Source organism: Macaca fascicularis, chromosome 13 (genome assembly GCF_037993035.2).
Source record: "Macaca fascicularis isolate 582-1 chromosome 13, T2T-MFA8v1.1".
NCBI lineage: Eukaryota > Metazoa > Chordata > Mammalia > Primates > Cercopithecidae > Macaca > Macaca fascicularis.
The window spans coordinates 74909046-74933748 of NC_088387.1; the positions used below are offsets into that span (position 1 = coordinate 74909046).

At 41.8% G+C, this 24703-nt stretch overlaps 1 protein-coding gene across 5 annotated transcripts in view; it reads left to right on the top strand.

Annotated features, from left to right (window-relative positions):
• STPG4 (sperm-tail PG-rich repeat containing 4) overlaps positions 1-24703 on the top strand; it is a 60348-nt gene that overhangs the window by 14296 nt on the left and 21349 nt on the right. For all 5 annotated transcript variants that reach the window (XR_012422421.1, XR_012422422.1, XM_065527631.2 and 2 more), the window contains 2 exons: positions 10120-10184; positions 10386-10440. Coding sequence is in view for 3 of the 5 variants with exons in the window: in XM_065527631.2 (XP_065383703.1) it covers positions 10120-10184; positions 10386-10440 (120 nt within the window). In the remaining 2 variants the exon portion in view is untranslated. The remainder of the gene's footprint in view (positions 1-10119; positions 10185-10385; positions 10441-24703) is intronic.

Below are 24703 nucleotides of genomic sequence, written 5' to 3' on the forward strand. Positions count from 1 at the left end.
TTTTGGGAGGCCAAGGCGAGCGGATCACAGGGTCAGGAGTTTGAGATCAGCTTGGCCAACATAGTGAAACCCCATCTCTACTAAAAATACAAAAATTAGCCTAGCTTGATGGTGGGCGCCTGTAGTCCCAGCTACTCAGGAGTCTGAGGCAGGAGAATTGCTTGAACCCGGGACGCGGAGCACGCAGTGGGCTGCGATTTAGAAGTAAATGGGTAGAGAAAGATACACTACACAAATGCTAATTGTTCTAACCACCAATTAAAAGACAGATTGTCAGAGTTAATCAAAATTGTCAGAGCATAATCTTGTATGCTGTCTACAAGAAACCCACTTTAAATGTAAAGACACATAGCGACCAGATGAGGTAGTTCATGCTTGTAATCCTAGCACTTCAGAAAGCTGAGGCAGGAGGATCCCTTGAGGCCAGGCATTCAAGACCAGCCTGGGCAACATAGTAAGATGCAGTCTCCACAAAATACTTAAAAATTAGCCAGGCATGGTGGCACACCTGTAATCTCAGCTACCCGGGAGACTTAGCTGGGAGGATAGCTAGATCCCAGGAGTTTGAGGCTGCAATGAGCCACTATTGCACCACTGCACTCCAGCCTGGGCAACAGAGTGATTCACTATTTAAAAAAAAAAAAAAAAAAGTAAAGACACATATAGATTAGAAGTAAATGGGTGGAGAAAGATATACTACGCAAATGCTAATCAAAAGAAGCAGGAGCCTCTTTTCTGACTGGAACCATGGAGGGTGTCAAAGAGAAGAATTTTCCTGCTGTGCCAGAAACCCTTAAGAAAAAGTGAAGGAATTTCACAGAGCTGAAGGTCAAGCACCTGAGAAAGAAGTTTGCCCAAAAGATGCTTTTAAAGGCAAGGAGAAAGCTTATCTATGAAAAAGCAAAGCACTATCACAAGGAATATAGGCAGATGGACAGAGCTGAAATTCAAATGGTTAGAATGGCAAGAAAAGCTGGTAACCCCTGTGTACTTGCAGAACCCAAATTGGCGTTTGTCATCAGGATCAGAGGTATCCATGATGTGAGCCCAAAGGTCCAAAAGGTGTTGCAGCTTCTTTGCCTTCATCAAATCTTCAATGGAACATTTGTGGAGCTCAACAAGGCTTCAGTTAACATGCTGAGGATTGTATAACCATATATCACATAGGAGTACCCAAATCTGAAGTCAGTAAATGAATTAATCTACAAGCATGGTTATAGCAAAATCAGTAAGAAGCAAATTGCTTTAACAGATAATGCTTTGATTGCTCAATCTCTTGGTAAACATGGCATCATCTGCATGGAGGATCTGATTCATGAGATCTATACTGTTGGAAAATTCTTCAAAGAAGCAAATAACTTCTTGTGACCCTTCAAATTATCCTCTCCATGAGACGGAATGAAGAAAAAGACCACCCATTTTGTAGAAGTGGAGATGCTGGCAACGGGGGGACCAGATCAACAGGCTTATTAGAAGAACGAACGAAAGTGTCTACCATGATTATTTTTCTAATCTGGTCAGTTAATAAACAAACAGTACCTGCTCTCAAATCGAAAAAAAAAAATAAAGCAGGAGTAGCTATATTAGTTTCAAACAGAGCAGACATCAAAGCAAGAAGTGTTATCAGGGATGAAAAGGGGCATTACATAATAAAGGGGTCAACTCTACAAGAAGATATAATTATATTTGGCAATGTGTATGTGCCTAACAACAGAGCGTCAAAATATGTGAGGCGATAACTGATAGAACTGCAAGGAGAAATAGATGACTTCAATATAAATACCCCTCTGTCAGAAATGGACAAATGCAGCAGGCAGAAAATCAGTCAGTACATAGTTGAACTCAACAGCACCATTTAATCAACAGGATATAATTTATATCTATAGACTGCCTCATCCAAAAACAGCAAAATACACATTTCTTCAAGCTCACATGGAACATTCACCAAGAGAGATCACATTCTGAGCCATAAAGCCTAACAGGGCTAGCAGCGGTGGCTCACGCCTGTAATCCCAGCAGGTTGGGAGGCCAAGGCAGGTGAATCACTTGAGGTCAGGAGTTTAAGACCAGCATGGTCAACATGGTGAAGCCCCATCTCTACTAAAAATACAAAATAATTGGCCAGGTGCAGTGGCTCACACCTGTAATCCCAGCACTTTGGGAAGCCTAGGCAGGCAGATCACAGGTCAGGAGATCGAGACCATCCTGGCCAACATAGGGAAACCCTGTCTCTACTAAAAATACAAAAATTAGCTAGGTGTGGTGGCACGTGCCTATAATCCCAGCTACTGGGGAGGCCAAGACAGGAGAATCTCTTGAACCAGGGAGTCGGAGGTTGCAGTGAGCTGAGATCGTGCCACTACACTCCAGCCTGGTAACAGAGCAAGACTCCATCTAAAAAAACAAATTAGCCAGGCATGGTGGCGAGTGCTTGTAATCTCAGCTACTTGGGAGGTTGAGGCAGGAGACTCACTTGAACCCAGGAGGCGGAGGTTGCAGTGAGCCGAGATCACACCACTGCACTCCAGCCTGGGTGACAGAGTAAGACTCCATATCCAAAAAAAAAAAAAAACCTTAACAAATTTAAAGGAGTAGAAATTATACAATGTCTGCTCTCAGACCACAATAGGATTAAACTACAAATCAGTAACACAGAGATAACTAGAAAACCCCAAAATATGTGGAGATTAAACAACACACCTCTAAATAACACATGGATCCGTGTTATTAGAAAAAAGTCTGAAGAGAAATGTTAAAATACTTTGAACTAAATGGAAGTGAAAACAAAATTTGTGGGATGTAGCAAAAGCAATGCTTAGAAGAAAATTTGTAGTATTTAATGCATGTATTAGAAAAGAAGAAAGACTGAAAATTAATCATCTAAGTCTGCACCTTAGGAAGCCAGAAAAAGAAGAGTAAATTAAATCCAAAGTAAGTGAAAGAAAAGAAATAATAAAAATTAGAGCAGAAGTTGTTGAAATTGAAAACAGAAAATCAATAGAGAAAATCAAGGAACTCAAAACTGGTTCTTTGAAAAGATAATGAAATTGATAAGCCTCTATCTAGGCTAACTAACAAAAAAGAGAGAAAACACAAATGACTAATATCAGACACAAAAGAGAGGCATCACTACAGATCCTATGGACATTAAAAAGGATAGTAAAGGAATATTCTGAATAACCATATTTCACAAATTTGATTACCTAGATAAAATGAACCAATTACTTAAAAGATAGAATTTTCCAAAACTCACATGAAAAGAAATAGACTCTCAATAGGCCTATATCTATTAAATTGAATCAGTAATTATAACCTTTCAAAATAGACATTGCCAGGCCCAGATGCATTCACATGTGAATTCTATCAAACATTTAAGGAAAGAATTATGCCAATTCTTTACTAATCCCTTTCAGAAGATAGAGGGCAGAGGATACACCTCCTAACTCATTCTATTAGGCCAGCATCACCATAATATTAAAACCAAAGACATTACAAGAAACGAAAACTACAGACCAATATGTCTCATGAACATAGGTGTAAAAATCCTCAACAAAATGATAGTAAATTAAGTCTAACAATGTATTAAAAATTATAACACTGCAACCAAGTGAGATTTATCCCAGGTATGCAATGCTGGCTCAATATTTTAAAAATCAAATAATTGATCACATCAACAGCTAAAAAAGAAAAGTCACATAATCATGTCAATAGATGCAGAAAAAACATTTGAGAATATTTAACATGCATTTATGAAAATAATTCTCAGTAAACTAGAAATACAGAGGAACTTCCTCAATTTGATAAAGAGTATCTACAAAAAACCTAAGCTAGCATCATACTTAATGGTGAGAAACTAGAAGCTTTCCCACTAAGATCAGGAAAATGGCAAGAATGTCCTCTCTCACCATTGCTTTTTAACATTGTAGTGGAAGTTCTAGCTAATAAAACAAGACAACAGAAGGAAATAAAAGGTATACTGATTGGGAAGGAAGAAATAAAACTGCCCTTGTTCACAGATAACATGATTGCCTATATAGAAAATCCAAAAGAATCAACAAAAAATTCCTGAAACTAATAACAAATTATAGCACGTTTGCAGGATAAAGGTTAATACACAAAAGTCGATTACTTTCCTATATACCAGCAATGAAAAAGGGGATTTGAATTTTTTTTTTTTTTTTGAGATGGAGTCTTGCTCTGTCACCCAGGCTGGAGTGCAGTGGCTGGATCTCAGCTCACTGCAAGCTCCGCCTCCCAGGTTTATGCCATTCTCCTGCCTCAGCCTCCCGAGTAGCTGGGACTACAGGCGCCCGCCACCTCGCCCGGCTAGTTTTTTTTTTTTTTTTTTTTTGTATTTTTTAGTAGAGACGGGGTTTCACTGTATTAGCCAGGATGGTCTCGATCTCCTGACCTCATGATCCGCCCGTCTCGGCCTCCCAAAGTGCTGGGATTACAGGCTTGAGCCACCGCGCCCGGCTGGGATTTGAATTTTAAAACACAGTACCTTTCAAAAAGCATGCCTTTCTCTCTCTTCCATTGACCAAACATTTGGCTAGAAATTGTAAGATTAGATGAAATGAATTTACTTCTCTTCCTTCTCAAACTACGTGTGTCAGAACTCATGATGATAGAAGGATTATTTGCATTATGAAATAAAATATTACTGGTAAGGTCAAACACACATATATAATGCCTTCACATTAGGATGTTGAAAGATGACATACTTAGTTATAAATCTAACAAAATATGTACAAGATCTATATGAGGAAAACAAACTGATGAAAGAAATCAAAGAACTTGGCCGGGCGCAGTGGCTCATGTCTGTAATCCCAACACTTTGGGAGGCTGAGGCGGGTGCATCACCTGAGGTCAGGAGTTTGAGACCAGCCTGAAGAGAATGAAAAGACAAGCCACTGACTGAGAAAATATTTGCAAAAGATATATCTGATAAAGAACAAAATATACAAAGAACTCTGAAAACCCAGCAATAAGAAAATAACTCAATTAAAAAATTGGCCAAACTCCTTAATATACAAAGAAGACATACAGATGTCAAAAAAGCATATGAAAAATTGTTTCACATCATATGTCATCAGGGAAGTGCAAATTAAGACAATGAGATACTACACAAATATGAAATGGCTCCAATGCACAACACTGACAACATCAAAGCTGGCAAGGATGTGGAGCAACAGGAACTCTCATTCATAGCTAGTGAGAATGCAAAATGGTATAGCCACTTTGGAAGACAGTTTGGCCGTTTTTTTAAAAACTAAACATACTCTTACATAAGATCCAGCAGTTGTGCTCCATAGTATTTAGCCACAGGACTTGAAAGCTTACACCCACACAAAAGCCTGCACATGGATGTTTAGAGCAGCTTTATTCATAATTGCCCACCTTTGGAAGCAACCAAGATGTTGCTCAGTAGATGAATGGATAAATAAACTGTGGTACATCCAGACAATGGAATATTATTCAGCACTAAAAAGAAATGAGCTATGAAGCCATAACAAGACATGGAGGAAACATAAATGCATATCACTAAGTGAAAGAAGCCAATCTGAAAAGGCTACATATGGTGTGATTCCACCTATATGACATTCTGGAAAAGGCAAAACTATGGAGACTATAAAAAGATCAGTGGTTGCCAGGGCTTGAGGGGAGGGAGGGATAAATAGGGAGAACACAGGATTTTTAGGGCAGTGAAACCACTCTGTGATACTAGAATAATGGATACATGTCATTGCACATTCGCCAAAACCCTTGAATGTACAACACCAAGAGTGAGGTCTAATGTAACATATGGACTTTGAGTGATAATGATGTGTCAGTGTAGGTTCATCAGTTGTAACAACTGTACATTTTTAGTGTGGGATGATGATAATGGAGGTTATGCATGTGTGGGAGCAAAGGGTATATGGAAATCTTTTTCCTTGCAATTTTGCTATGACCCTAAATCTGTTCTAAATAAAGTCATGTATATGTATATGTACATGTAGATATATATGTATATGTAGTCACACCAAGAGCCTAGTAAGTAGGGTTGGCTTTTTTCACATTATTTCAGTTTTCTGACGTTGATGGTGTTTGGTGCAACATAACTGAATTATATATCCACACTAATATCATCCTGCCACATTCAAGCTCTTATAAGATTTGAGTGCCTGGCCGGGTGCAGTGTCTCACGTCTATAATCTCAGCACTTTGGGAGGCCAAGGCAGGTGGATCACTTGAGGTCTGGAGTTTGAGACCAGCCTGACCAACATGGAGAAGCCCCATCTCTACTAAAAATACAAAATTAGTCGGGCATGGTGGCGCATGCCTGTAATCCCAGCTACTCGGGAGGCTGAGGCAGGAGAATCACTTGAACCTGGGAGGCGTAGGTTGCAGTGAGCCAAGATCATGCCATTGCACTCCAGCCTGGGCAACAAGAGCCAAACTCAGTCTCAAAAAAAAAAAAAAAAAAAAAAAAAAAGGTTTGAGTGCTTAATCAGCATGGATTGAAACATTAATTAGTGAGAATCAGATATTTTTACCAGCATCTTGTCTAGATTCTCTAAGCCTTAAAAATGAAGACCTGGACAGGCATATTGGCTCACACCTATAATCTCAGCACTTAGGGAAGCTGTGGTGGGAGGGTCGCTTGAGCCCAAGAGTTTGAGACCAGCCCTGGCAACATAGTGAGATCTCAACTCTACAGTAATTTTTAAAAATAGCTAGGTGTGGTTGCACATGCCTATAGTCTCAAGTAGTCAGAAGGCTGAGGCAGGAAGATGGCTTGAGCCTGGGAGGTTGAAGTACAGTGAGCTATGGTTGCACCACTGCATTCCAGCCTGGGTGACAAAGCAAGACCCTGTCTCCAAAAAAAAAAAAACAAAAAAACCCAAAAACTGAGAAGCATATGTTGGAATTAGAAATATATATATACCATTAGACCCAAGGAAAATGGAACCAAGTTTAGTAATACACAGGAAAAGTCTCCTACATAAAGCAACTGACTAATCAAGACTATGAAAAAAAAGCCCCCTTTCAACTATGTTAAGTAGCAAAGAATGGTAAATGCCAAGTATAGTAGGACAAATATATATGTTACAGGTAACCAATATTCCTTTCCAGAATAATGCTAAGAGTTTTTCCATGAGCACTTCATTATGGAAATCTTACATGGATTGCTGAGTATAGATAAATAAATGACTGCTTTAAGAGTTTTTTTCCCCTTTTCAGTTTTCTTTTTTTTTTTTTTTTGCCTCCTGTTTATATCTGTGTATGTGAGAGAGAGAGAGAGAGAGAAGCATAAAGCAAGTATGTACATTTTAAAAACAGAAAGCAAACATCCATGTAATTGTCATCAAAATCAGGAAATAGGACATTGCTGGCTCCCAAGAATGCCCCATTTAAGTTGTGTTTCTGTGCTTCTATAAGACACAAGAATGACACAAGAATGCCCTTGTTTCCTTGGTGTTTGTGATGTCAAGTGAGCACTCAACAAGCACAGGTGCATCAGGAAAATGCATATATTTCACCATAAAATTTGTATTTACTTGTTATCATCACTCTACCCACAAAAAGCTGCTTCTGCAATCAAAGTTGTATACTAATATGGGAAAGACACCTGCGGAGCGAAATATAGTAGTGAACTTCCATGTGCCAGGTAGTGCTAGGAGGTAGATGCCTTTTCAACAAAAGCTGTATTGTTTCTTAAAATCTGATGTAAAAATAATAGGGGGTGGAGGGGATTATTCACTTCAGGTCCTAGGATTTTATAATATAACTCCTCCCCTCCTCCCTGCCAGCTCTGGAGGTCTGGGTGATCTCCTCCTGGCTTCTCATTCTCCTTCTTTCTCTCCCTCCCTTCCTTCACATACTTCCTTTTTTTTTTTTTTTTTTTTTTTTTTCTTTTTTAGACTGAGTCTTGCTCTGTTGCCCAGGCTGGAGTCCAGTGACACGATCTTGGCTCACTGCAACCCCCGCCTCCTGGGTTCAGGTGATTCTCGTGCCTCAGCTTCCTGAGTAGCTGGGGTTACAGGCACCCACCACCACCCCTGGCTAATTGTTGTATTTTTAGTAGAGACAGGGTTTTGCCATGTTGGTCAGGCTGGTCTTGAACTTCTGACCTCAAGCAATCCACCTGCCTCGGCCTCCCAAAGTGTTGGGATTACAGGCATTAAGCCACTGCACCCGACCTCTCCTGTCTATTTTAACCAGTTCCTGACATTCTTGTATCATACCTTTGGGCTAATGTCCCTAGACCCAGGGGCAATGGAGCCACCCAGGTTGTTTGCAACAATTTCCTGATGGAAATAGTGTTAGATGTGAGGCCCCTTTTTCTTGGAAGACCCTTGCTTGAGCTCCTTGAGGAAGTCCTGCCCTTCTTTTTTTTTTTTTGAGACGGAGTCTGGCTCTGTCGCCCAGGCTGGAGTGCAGTGGCGCGATCTCGGCTCACTGCAAGCTCCGCCTCCCGGGTTCACGCCATTCTCCTGCCTCAGCCTCCCGAGTAGCTGGGACTACAGGCGCCCACAACCGCGCCCGGCTAATTTTTTGTATTTTTAGTAGAGACGGGGTTTCACCGTGGTCTCGATCTCCTGACCTTGTGATCCGCCCGCCTCGGCCTCCCAAAGTGCTGGGATTACAGGCGTGAGCCACCGCGCCCGGCCAGTCCTGCCCTTCTTAAAAGCCTCCCTCAAATCTCATCATGTTTGTCATCTTGAGGTCACCTAGTTGGATTTAATCTCTTTCTACTCCCATATCTTCTATCTGTCTTTTAGCACTGATGACAGTGGTTTATGTTAGGATTGTATCTGTAGGTGCCTCTCACTCCTGCTGGTCAGGGACCGTAGCTCTCTTAACCACTGTATTCCCTACTACTAGTGCTGCGCTTTACCCCAGAGCAGGCTCACTAAATGGCTGAATTGATTTGTTGAATCTAGAATATTTAAAATGTGATCACTGCTGGACATAGTGGCTCACATCTGTAATCCCAGCACTTTGGGAGGCCAAAGTGGGTGGATTGCTTGAGCTCAGGCGTTTGAGACCAGCCTGGGCAACATAGCGAGACTTTATCTCTATTAAAACCAAGAAAATTAGCCAGGTATGGTGGTACGTATCTGTGGTCCCAGCTATTTGGGAGGCTGAGGTGGGGGGATCACTTGAGCCTGGGACGTCGAGGCTTCAGTGAGCTGTGATCACGCCATTGCACTCCACTCTGGGCAACAGAGCGAGACTTTGTCTCTAAATAAATAAATAAAAATAAGATGTGATCAGGCCAGGTACAGTGGCTCACATCTGTAATCCCAGCACTTTGGGAGGCTGACGCAGGAGGATTGCTTGAGCCCAGGAGTTCAAGACCAGCCTGGGCAACATAGTGAGATCCTGTCTCTATAAAAAATAAAGAAGTAGCTGGGTGCAGTGACACACACCTGTAGTCTCAGCTACTTGGGATGTGGAGGTGGGAGGATCACTTGAGTCCAGGAGTTTGAGGCTGCAGTGAATTATGTTCATGCCATTGCACTCCAGCCTGTATAACAGAGAACCTACCTCAAAAAAAGAAAAAAAAAAAAATGTGGCTGGGCACCATGGTTCATGCCTGTAATCCCAGCACTTTGGGAGGCTGAGGCAGGTGGATCACTCAAGACCAGGAGTTCAAGACCAGCCTGGCCAACATGGTGAAAGCCCATCTCTACTAAAAATATAAAAATTAGCTGGGCGTGGTGGTGTGTACCTGTAATCCCAGCTACTCGGGAGGATGAGGCAGAGAATTGCTTGAACCGGGAAGGCAGAGGCTGCAGTGAGCCGAAATCATGCCACTGCACTCCAGCCTGGGTGACAGAGTGAGACTCTATCTCAAAAAAATAAAAAGAAAAAAATGTGATCAATTTGACATTTTCCTATGCAGCATCTCAGGCATGTTGTCTATAAAATTCACCATGAAGACCGAATATATGTTAAATGTTTTGAAGCTCCACCTTTGGAAATGTACCTTTTCCTTTTCCACTATTAAAGTAAAGAAGGAATTATTCAATGTTGTATAGTCATAAAATAAAAGATTATGAATGACAGATAGTGAAGTGAGTTTACAACCTCTATTAATCTATTGGTGTCCTTGTCCATTCTGTGCAGTCACTTCAGCTTTCTCCGGGACAATACAATGTGCTTCCTGCACCGGTTCCCAAATATGCTTCCAGGTAATTATATACTTACTAAATAAGCCACCTTTCTGTTTACATACCTACATGCCAATCCTCATGGCTTTTAAACCTCATTTATGCACCTCATATGCAGATTAACATTTTAAAATATTTAATGAAAGATAGGGAATAAGTTAACAAAGATCTTTAAAAAATAGATTTAGAAAATCATTTTTCTTTTTTTTTTTTTTAATATAGGAGCTGTGTATTTCGCTCAACAGTTCAAAGATTCCCAACAACTTATTTTATTCCTGTAAGTATAATGTAGACAGTTAACTCATGATGAATTTGATGTTTAAAATATGCTGTGCTTTCTGGAGTGGAGCAAGATGGCCAAATAGAACCCTCCTGTGAGCGTTTCCCCTAGCAGGAACACTAAACTGAACAATTATTCACACAAGAAAACACCTCTATAAGAACCAAACAGCAGGTGTGGGATCGCAATACCAGGTTTTAACTTTGTGTCAAGGAAAGAGGCACTGAAGAGGGTAGGGTAGAAAAGACAGTCTTGAATTGCCAACACCACCCTCCCCCATCCCCTGGCAGCAGCCATGTGGCATGAAGAGAGAACCTGCCCTTGGGGAAGAGGGAATGCTGTGATGGTGGGACTTTGCACAGGAACACAGTGCTGGCTGTCACAGGGAAAGCAACACAGGACAGAATTCAGTTGGTGCCCATGGAGGGAGCATTTAGACCAGCCCTAGCCCATCCCAGCCATTTGATACTAAGTTCCAGCTCTCTCTACCACTGTGGGCTGAAGTGCTCTGAGGTCCTAAATAAGCTTGAAAGGCAGTCTAGGCCACAAGGACTGCAATTCCTGGGCAAGTTCTGGTGCTGTGCTGGGCTCAGAGGCAGTGGACTTCAGGTACATAAGACCTAGTGAGACACCAGCTGGGGCAGCCAAGGGAGTGCTTGTAGCAGCCATCCCCCAGCCCCAGGCAGCACAGCTTGCAGCTTCAAGAGAGAGGCCTTCCTTTTGCTTGAGAGGAGGAGAGGGGAGAGTAAAGAGGACTTGTCTTGCAATCTGGATACCAGCTCAGCCACAGCAGAACAGGGCACCTCAGGCAGAGTCCCGAGGTCCCCATTCCAGGCCCTAGCTCCCAGACATTTCTAGACACATCTCTGGCCAGAAGAGAATCCACTGCCTTAAAGAGAAGGACCCAGTTCTGGCAAGATTCATAACTTACTGACTAAAGAGCCCTTGGGCTTTGAATAAACACCAGCAGTGGCCAGACAACACTCACTGCAGGCCTTAGCCAGACAGTGAAGTAGAGCACCAAGCAGGCTCCTGGGGTTCCCAATTCCAGGCCTTGGCTCCTGGATGGCATTTCTGGACTCCCACTGGGCCAGAGGGGAGCCCATTGCCCTGAAGGGAGAGACCTAGGCCTGGCAGCATTCCCCACAAGCTGACTGAAGAGCCTTGAGTGAACATTAGTGGTATCCAGCCAGTACTTGCTACAGGCCTGGGTGGTTGTGTCCATAGAGAGACTCCTGCTTGAGGAGAGGGGAGGGAAGAGTGGGAAGAACTTTGTCTTCTGGCTTGGGTGCCAGCTCAGCTGCAGTAGAATAGAGTACCAAACAAATTCCTAAGTTTCCTGACTCCAGGGCCTGGCTCCCAGATGGCATTTCTGGTCTGCACTGGGCCCAGGGGGCAGCATGCTGCCTTGAAGGGAAGAGCTTTTGTTTGGGCCTTGAGTGAACATGGGCAGTAGCTAGGCAATAGTTACTGCAGGCCTTGGGTGAGACCCAGTACCATGCTGGCTTTGGCTCTGACCCAGCATAGTCCCAGGGATATTAGCCATAGAGGTGCTTGTGTCACCCCTCCCTCAGCTTTAGCCATCTCAGTACAAAGAGAGACTTCGTTTGTTTGGGGGAAGGGAAGGGAAGAGAACCAGAGTCTCTGCCTGGTAATCCAGAGAACTCTCTCAGATCTTATCCAAGACAACCAAGGCAGTACCTCTACAAGTCTACCAGAATCACAGCAATTACTAGGCTTGGGGTGCCCTCTAATGCAGATGCAGCTACAGTGACCAAAGACAGATTACAGTGCTTAATTCCCTTTGAATACTTGGAAAGCCTTCCCAAGAAGGACAGGTACAAACAAGACCAGCTGCGAAGACTACAATAAACACCTAACTCTACAATACCCAGACATTGGCAAGCATACAAGTATCAAGACCATCTAGTGAAACACAACCTCACCAGTTGAACTAAATAAAGCACCAGTGACCAATCCCAGAGTGACGGAGATATGTGACCTTTCAGACAGAGACCTCAAAATAGCTGTTTTGACAAAGTGCAACAAAATTTAAGATGACACAGAGAAAGAATTCAGAATTCTATCAGATAAATTTAGCAAACAAATCAAAATAATTTTAAAAAATCAAGCAGATACTCTGGAGCTGAAAAATTCAATTGACATACTGAAGAATACATCAAAGTCTCCCAATAGCAGAACTGATCACACAGAAGAAAAAATTTGTGAGCTTGGATGGGGTACAGTGGCTCATGTCTGTAATTCCAGCACTTTGGGAGGCTGAGGCGACAGATGGCTTGAGGCCAGGACTTCAAGAACAGTCTGGCTAACATGGCAAAAGCTCGTCTCTACTAAAAATACAAAAATTATCTGGGTGTGGTGGTGCACACCTGTAATCCCAGCTACTTGAGAGGCTGAGGTATGAGAATCGCTTGAACCTGGGAGGTGGAGGTTGCAGTGAGCCAAGATTGTGCCACTGCACTCCAGCCTGGGCGACAGAGTGAGACTCTGTCTCAAAAAAACAAAACAAAACAAAACAAAAAGAATTAGTGAGCTTGAAGACAAGCTATTTGAAAACACAGTCAGAGGAGACAAAAGAAAAAAGAATGAAGAATGCTTACAGAATCTATAAAATAGCCTCAAAAGGGCAAATCTAAGAGTTACTGGCCTTAAAGAGAGATTGAAGTAGAAAGTTTATTCAAAGGGATAATAACAGGGACCATTCCAAACCTAGAGAAAGATAGAAATATTGAAGTACAAGAAGGTTATAGAACACTAAGCATATTTAACCCAAATAAGACCACCTCAAGACATTTAATAAACTCCCAAAAGTCAAGGACAAAGAAAGAATCCTAAAGCACAAGAGGAAAGAAGAAAATAACATAGAATGGAGCACCTATACATCTGGCAGCGGACTTCTCAGTGGAAACCTTACAGCCCAGGAGTGAGTGACATGACATATTTAAAGTGCTGAAAGAAAAAAACATCCTGGAATAGTATAGTCAGTAAAAAATCCTTAAAATGTGAAGGATACTTTCCCAGACAACCAAAGCTAAGGCATTTCAACACCAGACCTGTCCTACAAGAAACACTAAAGGGAGTTCTTCAAATTCTGAAAGGAAAGGACATTAATGAGCAACAAGAAATAATCTGAGGGCAGGTGCAGTGGCTCATGCCTGCAATATCAGCACTTTGGGAGACTGAGGCAGGAGGATTGCTTGAGTCCAGGAGTTCAAGACCAGCCTAGGCAACATACAGAGACTCCATCTCTACAAAAAATTTTAAAAATTAGCTGGGCATGATGACATGCATCTGTGGTCCCAGCTACTCAGGTAGGCTGAGGTGGGAAGATCACTTGAGCCCAGGAGGTTGAGGCTGCAGTGAGCCATGTGTGTGCCACTGCAGCCCAGCCTGGGCAGCAGAACAAGACCGTGTCTGAAGAAGAAAAAGGAGAAGGAGAGAAAGAAGAAAGAAGAAGAAGAAGAGGAAGAAGAAGAGGAGGAGGAAGAAGAGGAAGGAAAGAAAGAAGAAAGAAACCTAAAACTTTACATGGAACCACGAAAGACCCAGAATAGCCAAAGTCATCCTGAGCAAAATGAACAAAACTGAAAGAATCATATTACCTGACTTCAAATTATACTGCAGAGCTATTGTAGCAAAAACAGTATGGTAGCATAAAAACAGACACATAGACCAATGGAACAGAATAGAGAACGCAGAAATAAATCCATATATCTACAGTGAATTCATTTTTGACACAGGTGCCAAGAATACACATTGGGGAAAGGACAGTCTCTTCAATAAATGGTGCAGGGAAATGTGGATGTCCATATGAAGAAGAATGAAACTAGAACCCTATCTCTTGCCATTTTACAAAAATCAAATCAAAATGGATTAAAGACTTAAATCTGGCTGGGTGTGGTGGCTCATGCATATAATCCTAGCACTTTGGGAGGCAAAGGCAGGAGGATCCCTTGAGCCCAGGAATTCGAGACCAGCCTGGGCAACATAGGAGACCCTGTCTCTAGTTTAAAAAAACAAAAACAAAACATAAATCTAAGACCTCAAACTATGAAACTATCAAAACAAAACATTGAGGAAACTCCAGGACATTGGTCTGGGCAAAGATTTCTTGAGTTACACCCCACAAGCACAGGCAACCAAAGCAAAAATGGATAAATGGGATCACATCAAGTTAAAAAGTTTCTGCACAACCAAGGAAACAGTCAACAAAGTGAAGAGATGACCCACATAATGGGGGACAATATTTGCAAACTATCCATCTGACAAAGGATTAATAACCAGAATATATAAAGAGCTCAAAAAACTCAATAGGAAAAAGGTCTTTTTATTTGAGACAAGGTCTTGCTTTTTCACCCAGGCTGAAGTGCGGTGATGCAAACACAGCTCACTGCAGCCTCGACCTCCCTGGAGCAAGCAATCCTTCCCCTCAGTCCCCCAAGTAGCTGGGATTACAGGTGCATGCCACTGCACCCAGCAAATTTTTGTATTTTTTGTAGAAATGGGGTCTTGCCATGTTGCCCAGGCTGGTCTTGAACTCCTGAGCTCAAGCGATCTGCCCACCTTGGCCTCCCAAAGTGGTGGAATTACAGGCATAAGCCATTGTGCCCAACCTTAATAGGAAAACATCTGATAATCTGTTTTAAAAAATAGGCAAAAGATCTGAATAGACATTTCTCAAAAGAAGACATACAAATGACCAACAGGTGTATAAAATGGTGCTCAACATCATTAATCATCAGAGAAATGCAAATCAAAACTACAATGAGATATCATTGCATCCCAGTTTAAATGACTTATATCCAAATTACAGGCAATAGTGAATGCTGGCGAGGATGTGGAGAAAAGGGAACCCTTGTACACTATTGGTGGGAATGTAAATTAGTAAAGCCACCATGAAGAACAGTACAAAGATCCATCAAGAGAGTAAACATAGAGCTACCATATGATCCAGCAATCTCACTGCTGGGTGTATACCTAAAGGAAAGAAATCAGTATATTGAAGAGGTATCTGCGCTCCCATGTTTTCTGCAGGACACTGTTCACAATAACCAAGATTTGGAAGCAACCTTAGTGTATATTAGCAGATGAATGGATAAAGAAAATGTGGTACATATACACAACAAAATACTACACAGCCATAAAAAATAATGAGGTCCTGCTATTTGCAATAACATGGACAGAACTGGAGGTTATTATGTTAAGTGAAATAAGCCATGCACAGAAAGGCAAACTTTGCATGTTCTCATGTATTTGTAGGAGCTAAAAATTATTAATAAAAGAGTCAAACTCATGCAGATAGAGAGTAGAAGGATGGATACCAGAGACTAAGAAGGGTAGTGGAGGAAGGGGAAAGGGGAAGTGGAGATGGTTAATGGGTACAAAGATATAGTTAGATTGAATGAGATCTAGTATTTGATAGCACAACAGGGTGATTACAGTCAACAATAATTTATTGTACATTTAAAAATTGGCTGGGCACGGTGGTTCGTACCTGTAATCCCAGCACTTTGGGAGGCCAAAGCAGGTGGATCACTTGAGGCCAGGAGTTCAAGACCAGCCTACCAGCCTGGCCAACATGGTGAAACCCTATCTCTACTAAAAATACAAAAATCAGCCAGGTGTGGTGGCATGCACCTGTAATCCCAGCTACTCAGGAGGCTGAGGCAGGAGAATCGCTTGAACCTGGGAGGCAGAGGTTGCAGTGAGCTGAGATCGTGCCACTGCACTCCAGCTTGGGCAACAGAGTGAGACTCCATCTCAAAAAATAAATTAATTAATTAAAAATAAGAGTATAATTGGCATGTTTGTAACATAAAGAAATGATAAATGCTTGAGGTGATGGATACCCCATTTATCTTGATGTGATTATTACACATTGTATGCTTATATCAAAATGTCTCATGTACTCCATAAATATATATACCTACTATGTAGCCATAAAATTTTTTCAAAATAAAATATACTATGAATCCTTTTGCTATAGTAAGATTCACATTTTGCTCATCATAGTAGATAAGCTCTGAATGATTAATGCTATTGATTTAATATATACATTAAGTATATCTGAAGATATACGAGAAATTAGTAACCAATTTGCGGCAAGTTGTAGAAGAAAATGTGCGGCTCCTTTACTTTCTTTAGGTCTTGACTAAAATACCACTTTCTCAGGAAGGTCTTCCCAAGTCACCTATTCAAACTTGCTGTCCCCTTCCTTGGTTTATTGTTTACTTCATAGCATTCATCACTGTCAAGACACAATACCTTTTAAAATGTATCTACCCTGTTTTTATCTTTCCCCCTCACTAGAATGTAAGCTTATGAAGGCAGGGATTTCTTTCCTGTCTACCTAGCACCTAGGCAAGTGACTGGCACATAGTATTTGGTGAATCAATTAATTAAATTGCTAGAGATATTCAATAGATCATGGTATTAACAAACAGGAAGCATATCTCTTTCTTTCCTTTTTTTTTTTTTTTTTTTTTTTTTGAGACGGAGTCTGGCTGGCTCTGTCGCCCCGGCTGGAGTGCAGTGGCCGGATCTCAGCTCACTGCAAGCTCCGCCTCCTGGGTTCACGCCATTCTCCTGCCTCAGCCTCCCGAGTAGCTAGGACTACAGGCGCCCGCCACCTCGCCCGGCTAGTTTTTTGTATTTTTTTAGTAGAGATGGGGTTTCACCATGTTAGCCAGGATGGTCTCGATCTCCTGACCTCGTGATCCGCCCGTCTCGGCCTCCCAAAGTGCTGGGATTACAGGCTTGAGCCACCGCGCCCGGCCTCTTTCTTTCCTTTTAAAGATATGAAAATGCTTTTCTATTTCTAAATATCTCCAAATGCATGACCATGAGTTATGATTTAAAAAAAATGAACTCTTTTAGATAAGTAGCTCGTCAGTAGGATGTCAAAAAAATAAATAATTATATAAATCATCTGAAAGAATAAGAAAATATAAAATTGGCCAGGCACAGTGACTCACGCCTGTAATCCCAGCACTTTGGAAGGCTGAGGCAGGTGGATCATTTGAGATCAGGAGTTCGAGACCAGCCTGGCCAACATGGTGAAACCCCGTCTCTACTAAAAATACAAAAATTAGCTGGGCATGGTGGCTTCCGCCTGTAATCCCAGCTACTCAGAAGGCTGAGGCAGGAGAATCACTTGAACCCAGGAGGCAGAGGTTGCAGTGAGCCAAGATCACACCACTGCACTCCAGCCTGGGCAATAGAGTGAGACTCAGACTCAAAAAAAAAAAAACAGAAAGAAAATATAAAATTGTTTTGGGATAGTTTGATGCACTATAATTATTTATTTATTTGTAGTTACAAACTCAGGATCAAAAAAGACCACATAGCAAACATCTGCAAAAAAAAATTGAGATAACTGAACAGAGGTCAGAAACAGATCCTAGAATATATTAATATAAGATTTTTACATTTGATAAAGATGGTATGACAAGTCAGTAGGGAAAGGAAAAGATATGTTAGATAACTTATTATTAAATAACTTGGAAAAGGTGTTAGATTCTCACTTCATAGCACACATTAAAATAAATTTCATGTTGATTAAAGAATTAGATACTTTTGAAGACATTAAACCAGGAGAAAAATATATTAGTATATATCTAAGGATAAGCAAACTTTCTGAGATAATAGCAATGGAAGAAATTTCTTTTTTTTTTTTTTTTTTGAGACGGAGTCTCACGCTGTTGCCCAGGCTGGAGTGCAGTGGCGCGATCTCAGCTCACTGCAAGCTCCGCCTCCCGGGTTCCCGCCATTCTCCTGCCTCAGCCTCCTGAGTAGCTGGGACTACAGGCGCCCACCACCGCGCCCGGCTAATTTTTTGTATTTTTAGTAGAGACGGGGTTTCACTGTGGTCTCGATCTCCTGACCTTGTGATCCGCCCGCCTCGGCCTCCCAAAGTGCTGGGATTACAGGCTTGAGCCACCGCGCCCGGCCAAGAAATTTCAAAGGAAAAGAAATACTAGATTTGATTATATAACATTAAAAACTTTTTGTGTATCAGAAAACAAACTGCAAACAAAGTTAATAGGCAAATGTAATCTAGGAAAAGTATTTTCAACATCCCTAGCAGATAAAGGATTAATAGCATTATCTATAAAATTATAACAATCTATAGGAAAAACAACAGAAAAGTAAAACAGATAAAGGACATAAATAGACAATTCATAAATAAGAAATTCAGATATCCAGTAAAGGTGAAAAATCTTTTGATCTCACTAACATTTAAGTGTGAGAGACTAAAAGGCTGATTGAAAGCTCTCTGTACGTGGGTGGTACAGAAGGCTAAATTATAGCCCCCAAAAATATGTCTATGTCCTAATGCCTGGAATCTATGGATGTTACCTCATATGGCAGAGATTTTACAGATGTGGTTAAGGATTTTGGGATGGGGAGATTATCCTGTACTCCAGGGTGGGGGCAGAATGAGATTACACACACACACACACACACACACACACAAGGAGAGGGTAATACGTATAGAAGCAAAGATTACAGTGGTGCAGCCACAAGTCAAGAAATGCTGGCAGCCACTAGAAGCTAAAAGAGGCAAAGAACAGCTTCTCCCTCAGAGCCTCTGGAGGGAGCATGGCCCTGCTGACACGTAATTTTAGCCCAGTGAAACTAATTCAGACTTCAGACCCTAGAACTATGAGAGAATAAATTTCTGTTTGTTTAAGACACCAAATTTGTAGTAATTTGTTATAGCAGCCATAGTGAATGAATACAGGTGGGGATTATCTCCAGGTGGGTTTCATACTGGATGGGTGGGATAAGGACCTGGCTTTTCCTTTGATAGCCCATAAATATCCGTATCTGTAGGTCTTTTTTCTAGGATACATCAGTTGATTCAAAACGACTCATCAGCTTCCTGCCTGGGGTTTAAGCCAGTTATCAGCGTTCTGGGAGCTGAGTGGAGGGAGGGGCTGGTGGTCTCATCATTCAGTATGTAGAAGTTCACTTAATTACAGTTTTCAGTAAAGGCCCACATCCTCACAGTGCTTGGGGCCTGAGTTCAGATCTCTGCTGCAGTCTCCTCAGAACTAAACTCCCTGTCTCCTGTAGGGATGTGGGAAGGGGGGTTGCCTGACAGCTAGGGGTGAGGGGAGACAGGGCCCTGAAGTAAAAATATTCAACCAGACCTTCTGCTTTCAGATCTACCCCCACCCCCAACTCACAGGTGCCGGTTGCCTTAAATTCCCCAGCTTTTCTTGTGTTCTGTGGAGCAAATCAGCTTGCTTCTCCTTGGCAAGTCCTCTGCAAGGATTTAGGCTTCTGCCTTCTCTACCCTGCCAGGTCAGCTACTATTCCTCCAAATTGCTTCACATCTTCCAAAAATATGTCATCATCTCATGTTGACTGTTGTGTCTTCTCTTTGCTCTCTGTGTATGTGTATGTATAGGTGTGTGTTGCAGGGTAGGGTGAGATAGAACAGGAACCCCCTCTTAGGGACCTGGATGCCCCCCAAACATAAATGTTTTTTATATTTTAAATTCCTTCAAAAAAATTTCAGATACCTATTAATAACTAGCTCTGAGAAGTAAATAAACAATAACAAAAAGATAACAGTAGCTAAAAACCATAGCCAAGAACACTAAAATCACAGGATGTTTACTACCCCTATAGGAAATAAAGATGACATCTTAACGTATGACTGAAACCTGGACCCCCACCAAATGAATATGCCTGGTCCATAGATGTCAAATAAGGGGGAACTGGGACTAAACTCTAACCACATTCTTATTCTAAATTTCTTCCAGGTGTGACCTGGAAAAAGTCACACCCACAAGCCAGAGCTAACATTCTTTTCTGCTGGCCCCCAGTTTTTTTGTTTGTTTTTTGTTTTGAGACAGAGTCTCTCTGTTGCCCAGGTTGGAGTGCAGTGGCACGATCTCGGCTCACTGCAACCTCCACCTCCCGGGTTCAAGCGATTCTACTGCCTCACCCTCCCTAGTAGCTGTGATTACAGGTGTAGGCCACCACGCCCAGCTAATTTTTGTATTTTTAGTAGAGAAGGGGTTTCACCATATTGCCCAAGCTGATCTTGACCTCCTGACCTCAAGTGATCCACCCACCTTAACTTCCCAAAGTGCTGGGATTACAGGCATGAGCCACTGCCCCTGGCCTGGCCCCAAATTTTTAAATCAAGCCTCTCTTTTTTATCCAACTGCAAATCAGAAAATATTTAAATGTACCTATGACCTGTAAGCCCTTGCTTCAAGCAATCTCACCCTTTTAGGCTAAATAAAACCAATGTATAACCTCCATATATAATTTATAATTTTGCCTGTAACATTTAGCCCTACCCTTTCCTCACATTTAGCCCTACCCTTAAAACTTCTTACCTGCAAGCCACTGCAGAGGTCAGGACTTAAACATTAGTTGCCTGGTCCTCCTTGCTTGGTACCCTGCAAAAAAATGCCTTCCTTTCTACCACTACAAACCTCACTTGAGGTATCTGGTCTTACTACACTGGGTGAGCAGCCCCCAGTCTGTTCTATAACAATAGTTATGTCTTTTTTATTTGATGGGAAAAGAATGGAGATAAATGCTTGTGTTCAGTTGGCTTTGGCAGCGAGCAGTTAGGACACCAAGTTTTTTCTCCACTGCATGATATTGTATTTCTTTTGAAATGCATGCTTTAAATGAAGACTGAGAGTTAATAATGATTTGTTTACTGTTAGTACAGAGCAACTGAAAAATAATTCAGGCAGGACAATCTACTTGGTATGTGAAATAGCAGAAGGTAGTCGATTCTGACGATTTCTGCCAAATGTTCTATTGCTTTTATGGAGGAGATTTTGTGAGATGCTTACTCTGCCACTTTTACTGATATCACCTCATCCATTCCATCTTATAAATAAAAGTGATTCACTGATTTGGAACATCCTGTCCTTTGAAAAAGTAAAAAGACTACTTTTATGGAAAATGTTCCAAGGCAAAGAAACAGCCCAGGACTGTGATTCATGTCTGTCTTAAACATGCATTCCCAGAGCCGACTTGTGGATCTGGTTTAGATCCATAAACTTGTGAACTGCAGAGAGGAAACTCTTTTGATCCCAGCAGTGGGAGATGGTGGCGTGCAGCGTGGGTGTGGTAAAGAAGCAATGTTTGCCAAGAGAACAATGTCTCAAACCTTCTTGTGATAAATGCTTCAATACTTAGGCCATCATAATGTGCCATTCAGCTTTTATACGAAAACTCATTTGGTTGATTTTGTCGTTCAGTTTAATTGTTCTAAAAATTAACATCATAGTTATGGAAGTGTGAAGGATTGTTAGAACTGGAAGAAACTTTATAAATCAACTACAGCATCTATTAGGGTGAACTTTGATAATGATCTTGACTACTGTCCATTTAGTGTCTTCTGGTGCCAGGTGCAATGTTCAGTGACTGACATAGATTGTCTCGTGTAATCCTCATAACTTGGGGAGATGGTATTAATTTATCATCTCTATTTGATAGAGTGGCCATTAATTGCTCAAAGTCACACAATTATTAAGAGATAGAGTCAGGGTTAGAGAAAGAGTTGGTTTTTTGGTGACCTCAAAACCTGAGTTTTGAGCTGTCTTACCACTTAGTGCAGCAGTCTGCAACCTTTTTGGCACCAGGGACTGGTTTCACAGAAGACAATTTTTCCATGGACCGGGGTTGGGGTGGGGAATGGTTTCGGGATGATTCAAGCGCATTACATTATTGTGCACCTTATTTCTATTATTATTACATTGTAATATATAATGAAATAATTATACAACTCACCATAATGTAGAATCAGTGGGAGCCCTGAGCTTGTTTTCCTGCAACTAGACAGTCGCATTTGGGGGTGATGGGAGACAGTGACAGATCATCAGGCATTAGATAATCATAAGGAAGGCACAACCTAGATCCCTTGCATGTGCAGTTCATAATAGGGTTCCCCCTCCAACGAGAATCTAATGCTGCCGCTGATCTGATAGGAGCCAGAGCTCAGGCAGTAATGTGAGTGATGGGGAGTGGCTGTAAATACAGATGAAGCTTCACTCCCTTGCTTGCCCACCCCTCACCTCCTGCTATGAAGCCTGGGGGTTGGGGACCCCTGACTTAAGCAACTCACTTAAAACCTAAAGCCAAGTAGTCAATATTGTGCTGTCAGACCAGGTGCAGTGGCTCAACCCTGTAATCCCAACATGCTGGGAGGCCAAGGCAGGAGGACCCCTTGAGACCAGGAGTTCAAGACCAGCCTGGGCAACATAGCAAGACCTCATCTCTATTTTAAATAAATAAATATATATGTTGTGCTATCTCTAAAGTGACAACTTCCCCCTGATAACAGAGGCTTGGTCATGAGGCCAGGTTCCCCCACTGGACCCCTTTGCAGTAGAATGAGTTCATATGCAAGTTCTTTCATCTATTGCAGAAATCATTTTGGATGCTTATGTGTGTGACACCCTATGCCAAGTAGGCATTGTTGATACAAAGGCAAGTGAGACATTTTATCAATGCTGTCTTTGTGCTTCAACAGGGCAGGGATAGTCTAAAGTCAGTTATCCAACCAATGTGTATACATGCAAGCACACACAAACTTACACATATTAAATGAGAGTCTGTGATTCACAAGGCGTGTGTCTGGCTAATGTGGGAACACATGGGTTAACATGCAGAACTTGAAACATGGCGCCCCAAATTAGACACTGATGACTCAATTTAACATTATCTGTTGGGCCAGGCGTGGTGGCTCACGCCTGTTATCCCAGCACTTTAGGAGGCCGAGGCAGGCACATCACCTGAGGTCAGGAGTTCACGACCAGCCTGACCAACATGGAGAAACCCTGTCTCTACTAAAAATACAAAATTAGCTGGGCATGGTGGCGCATGCCTGTAATCCCAGCTACTTGGGAGACTGAGGCAGGAGAATCGCTTGAACCCAGGAGGAGGAGGCTGCAGTGAGCTGAGATCATGCCATTGCACTCCGGCCTGGGCAACAAGAGCAAAAGTCCTTTTCAAAACAAAACAAAACAAAAAACATTATCTGTTAATAGAAGCACATGCATCTTCTTTCTTCCAACAGCCACCTCCAAAACTTTCCAATGCATTTGCTTGATAAGCTTCCCAGCAAGTGCCCGACCCTAGGCAGAGGAAGGAGAAGAGGGCATGGGTGAAGAGAAAGCTTGGTTAAGGCAAGGGACACCCATACCCATTTCTTGGAGCCCATATCCTAAGCAAAAATCAAATAAACCAAAGTGCTAGGTGTCCTCTCAGCTTTTGGGTCAAAGAGCCTTTCCATAAGGTATTCATTAGTTGACGGGCCCAGGAAGGAAAATTTGTATTTATATCTTACTCACTGCAGCAATGCCTGAAACCCCACAGGTAAGGATTTTGGCATGAGAGCCCAAGAGCGGACAGGTATCAACCTTGATTTAACTGTTGAGAAATGTTTTGTGGAGGATTTGTCTTTTCACATGTCCTCTTCTAAATGCAAAAGCTCCCAAAAGGAGGAAAATACTGATCAAGTTCATACTAAGGCATTAGTGACCTATCAGATTCTCTCCCCTTCTCCGCCATGCTCCCAGGAACATAAATGAGACAAGAATTAGGGTATCTGAGAGAAAGAAAAGGAATCGAAAAGAGGGAGAAATGTGAGAAAGTGTCCCACTTATGTCATTATTAACTGTTCTTTCAGTGCATGGAACATGTGTGCTATGCTTTTAGACAGTAGCCTTAAGATAATTCCGTAAAACCTTCTACAAAATAAAATAAAATTTAGAGTTGCTGTGTTGGAAATTTTCACAGATGTTTAACTTGTAAAATACATAAGTCTGTTGATTCTTATAAGATGAGCAATTTTGACATAAATGTGAAATAGAATAGTTTCAGAGAAGCTCTACAACAATGAATATTAAATAAGTGGAGTTCCTGCTTATGTGGGATAAACCTATTTTGTGCAATTTGAATATCCTTCTATTCCTTAGATCTGCAGGGAGCCCTAGGGGCCTAATCACCTCTTACAGCCCACACCTCTGAATACTATCACGTTGACAATGCCTGAATTTTGGAGGGGACACATTCAAACCATAGCATAGGCCAGCCCCTGGGCATGGGCCCCTTGGGCAAAAGATTGGTGGAGTTTATCCTCTGGAAAAACTCAATGAACCCAGAGGAAAGAACACTATATCCTAACACTTAGGGAACCCTAGGAAAAAGACTGGATTTGCCATTCACTTGTCTGATCTCAACATATCCTAGCCAC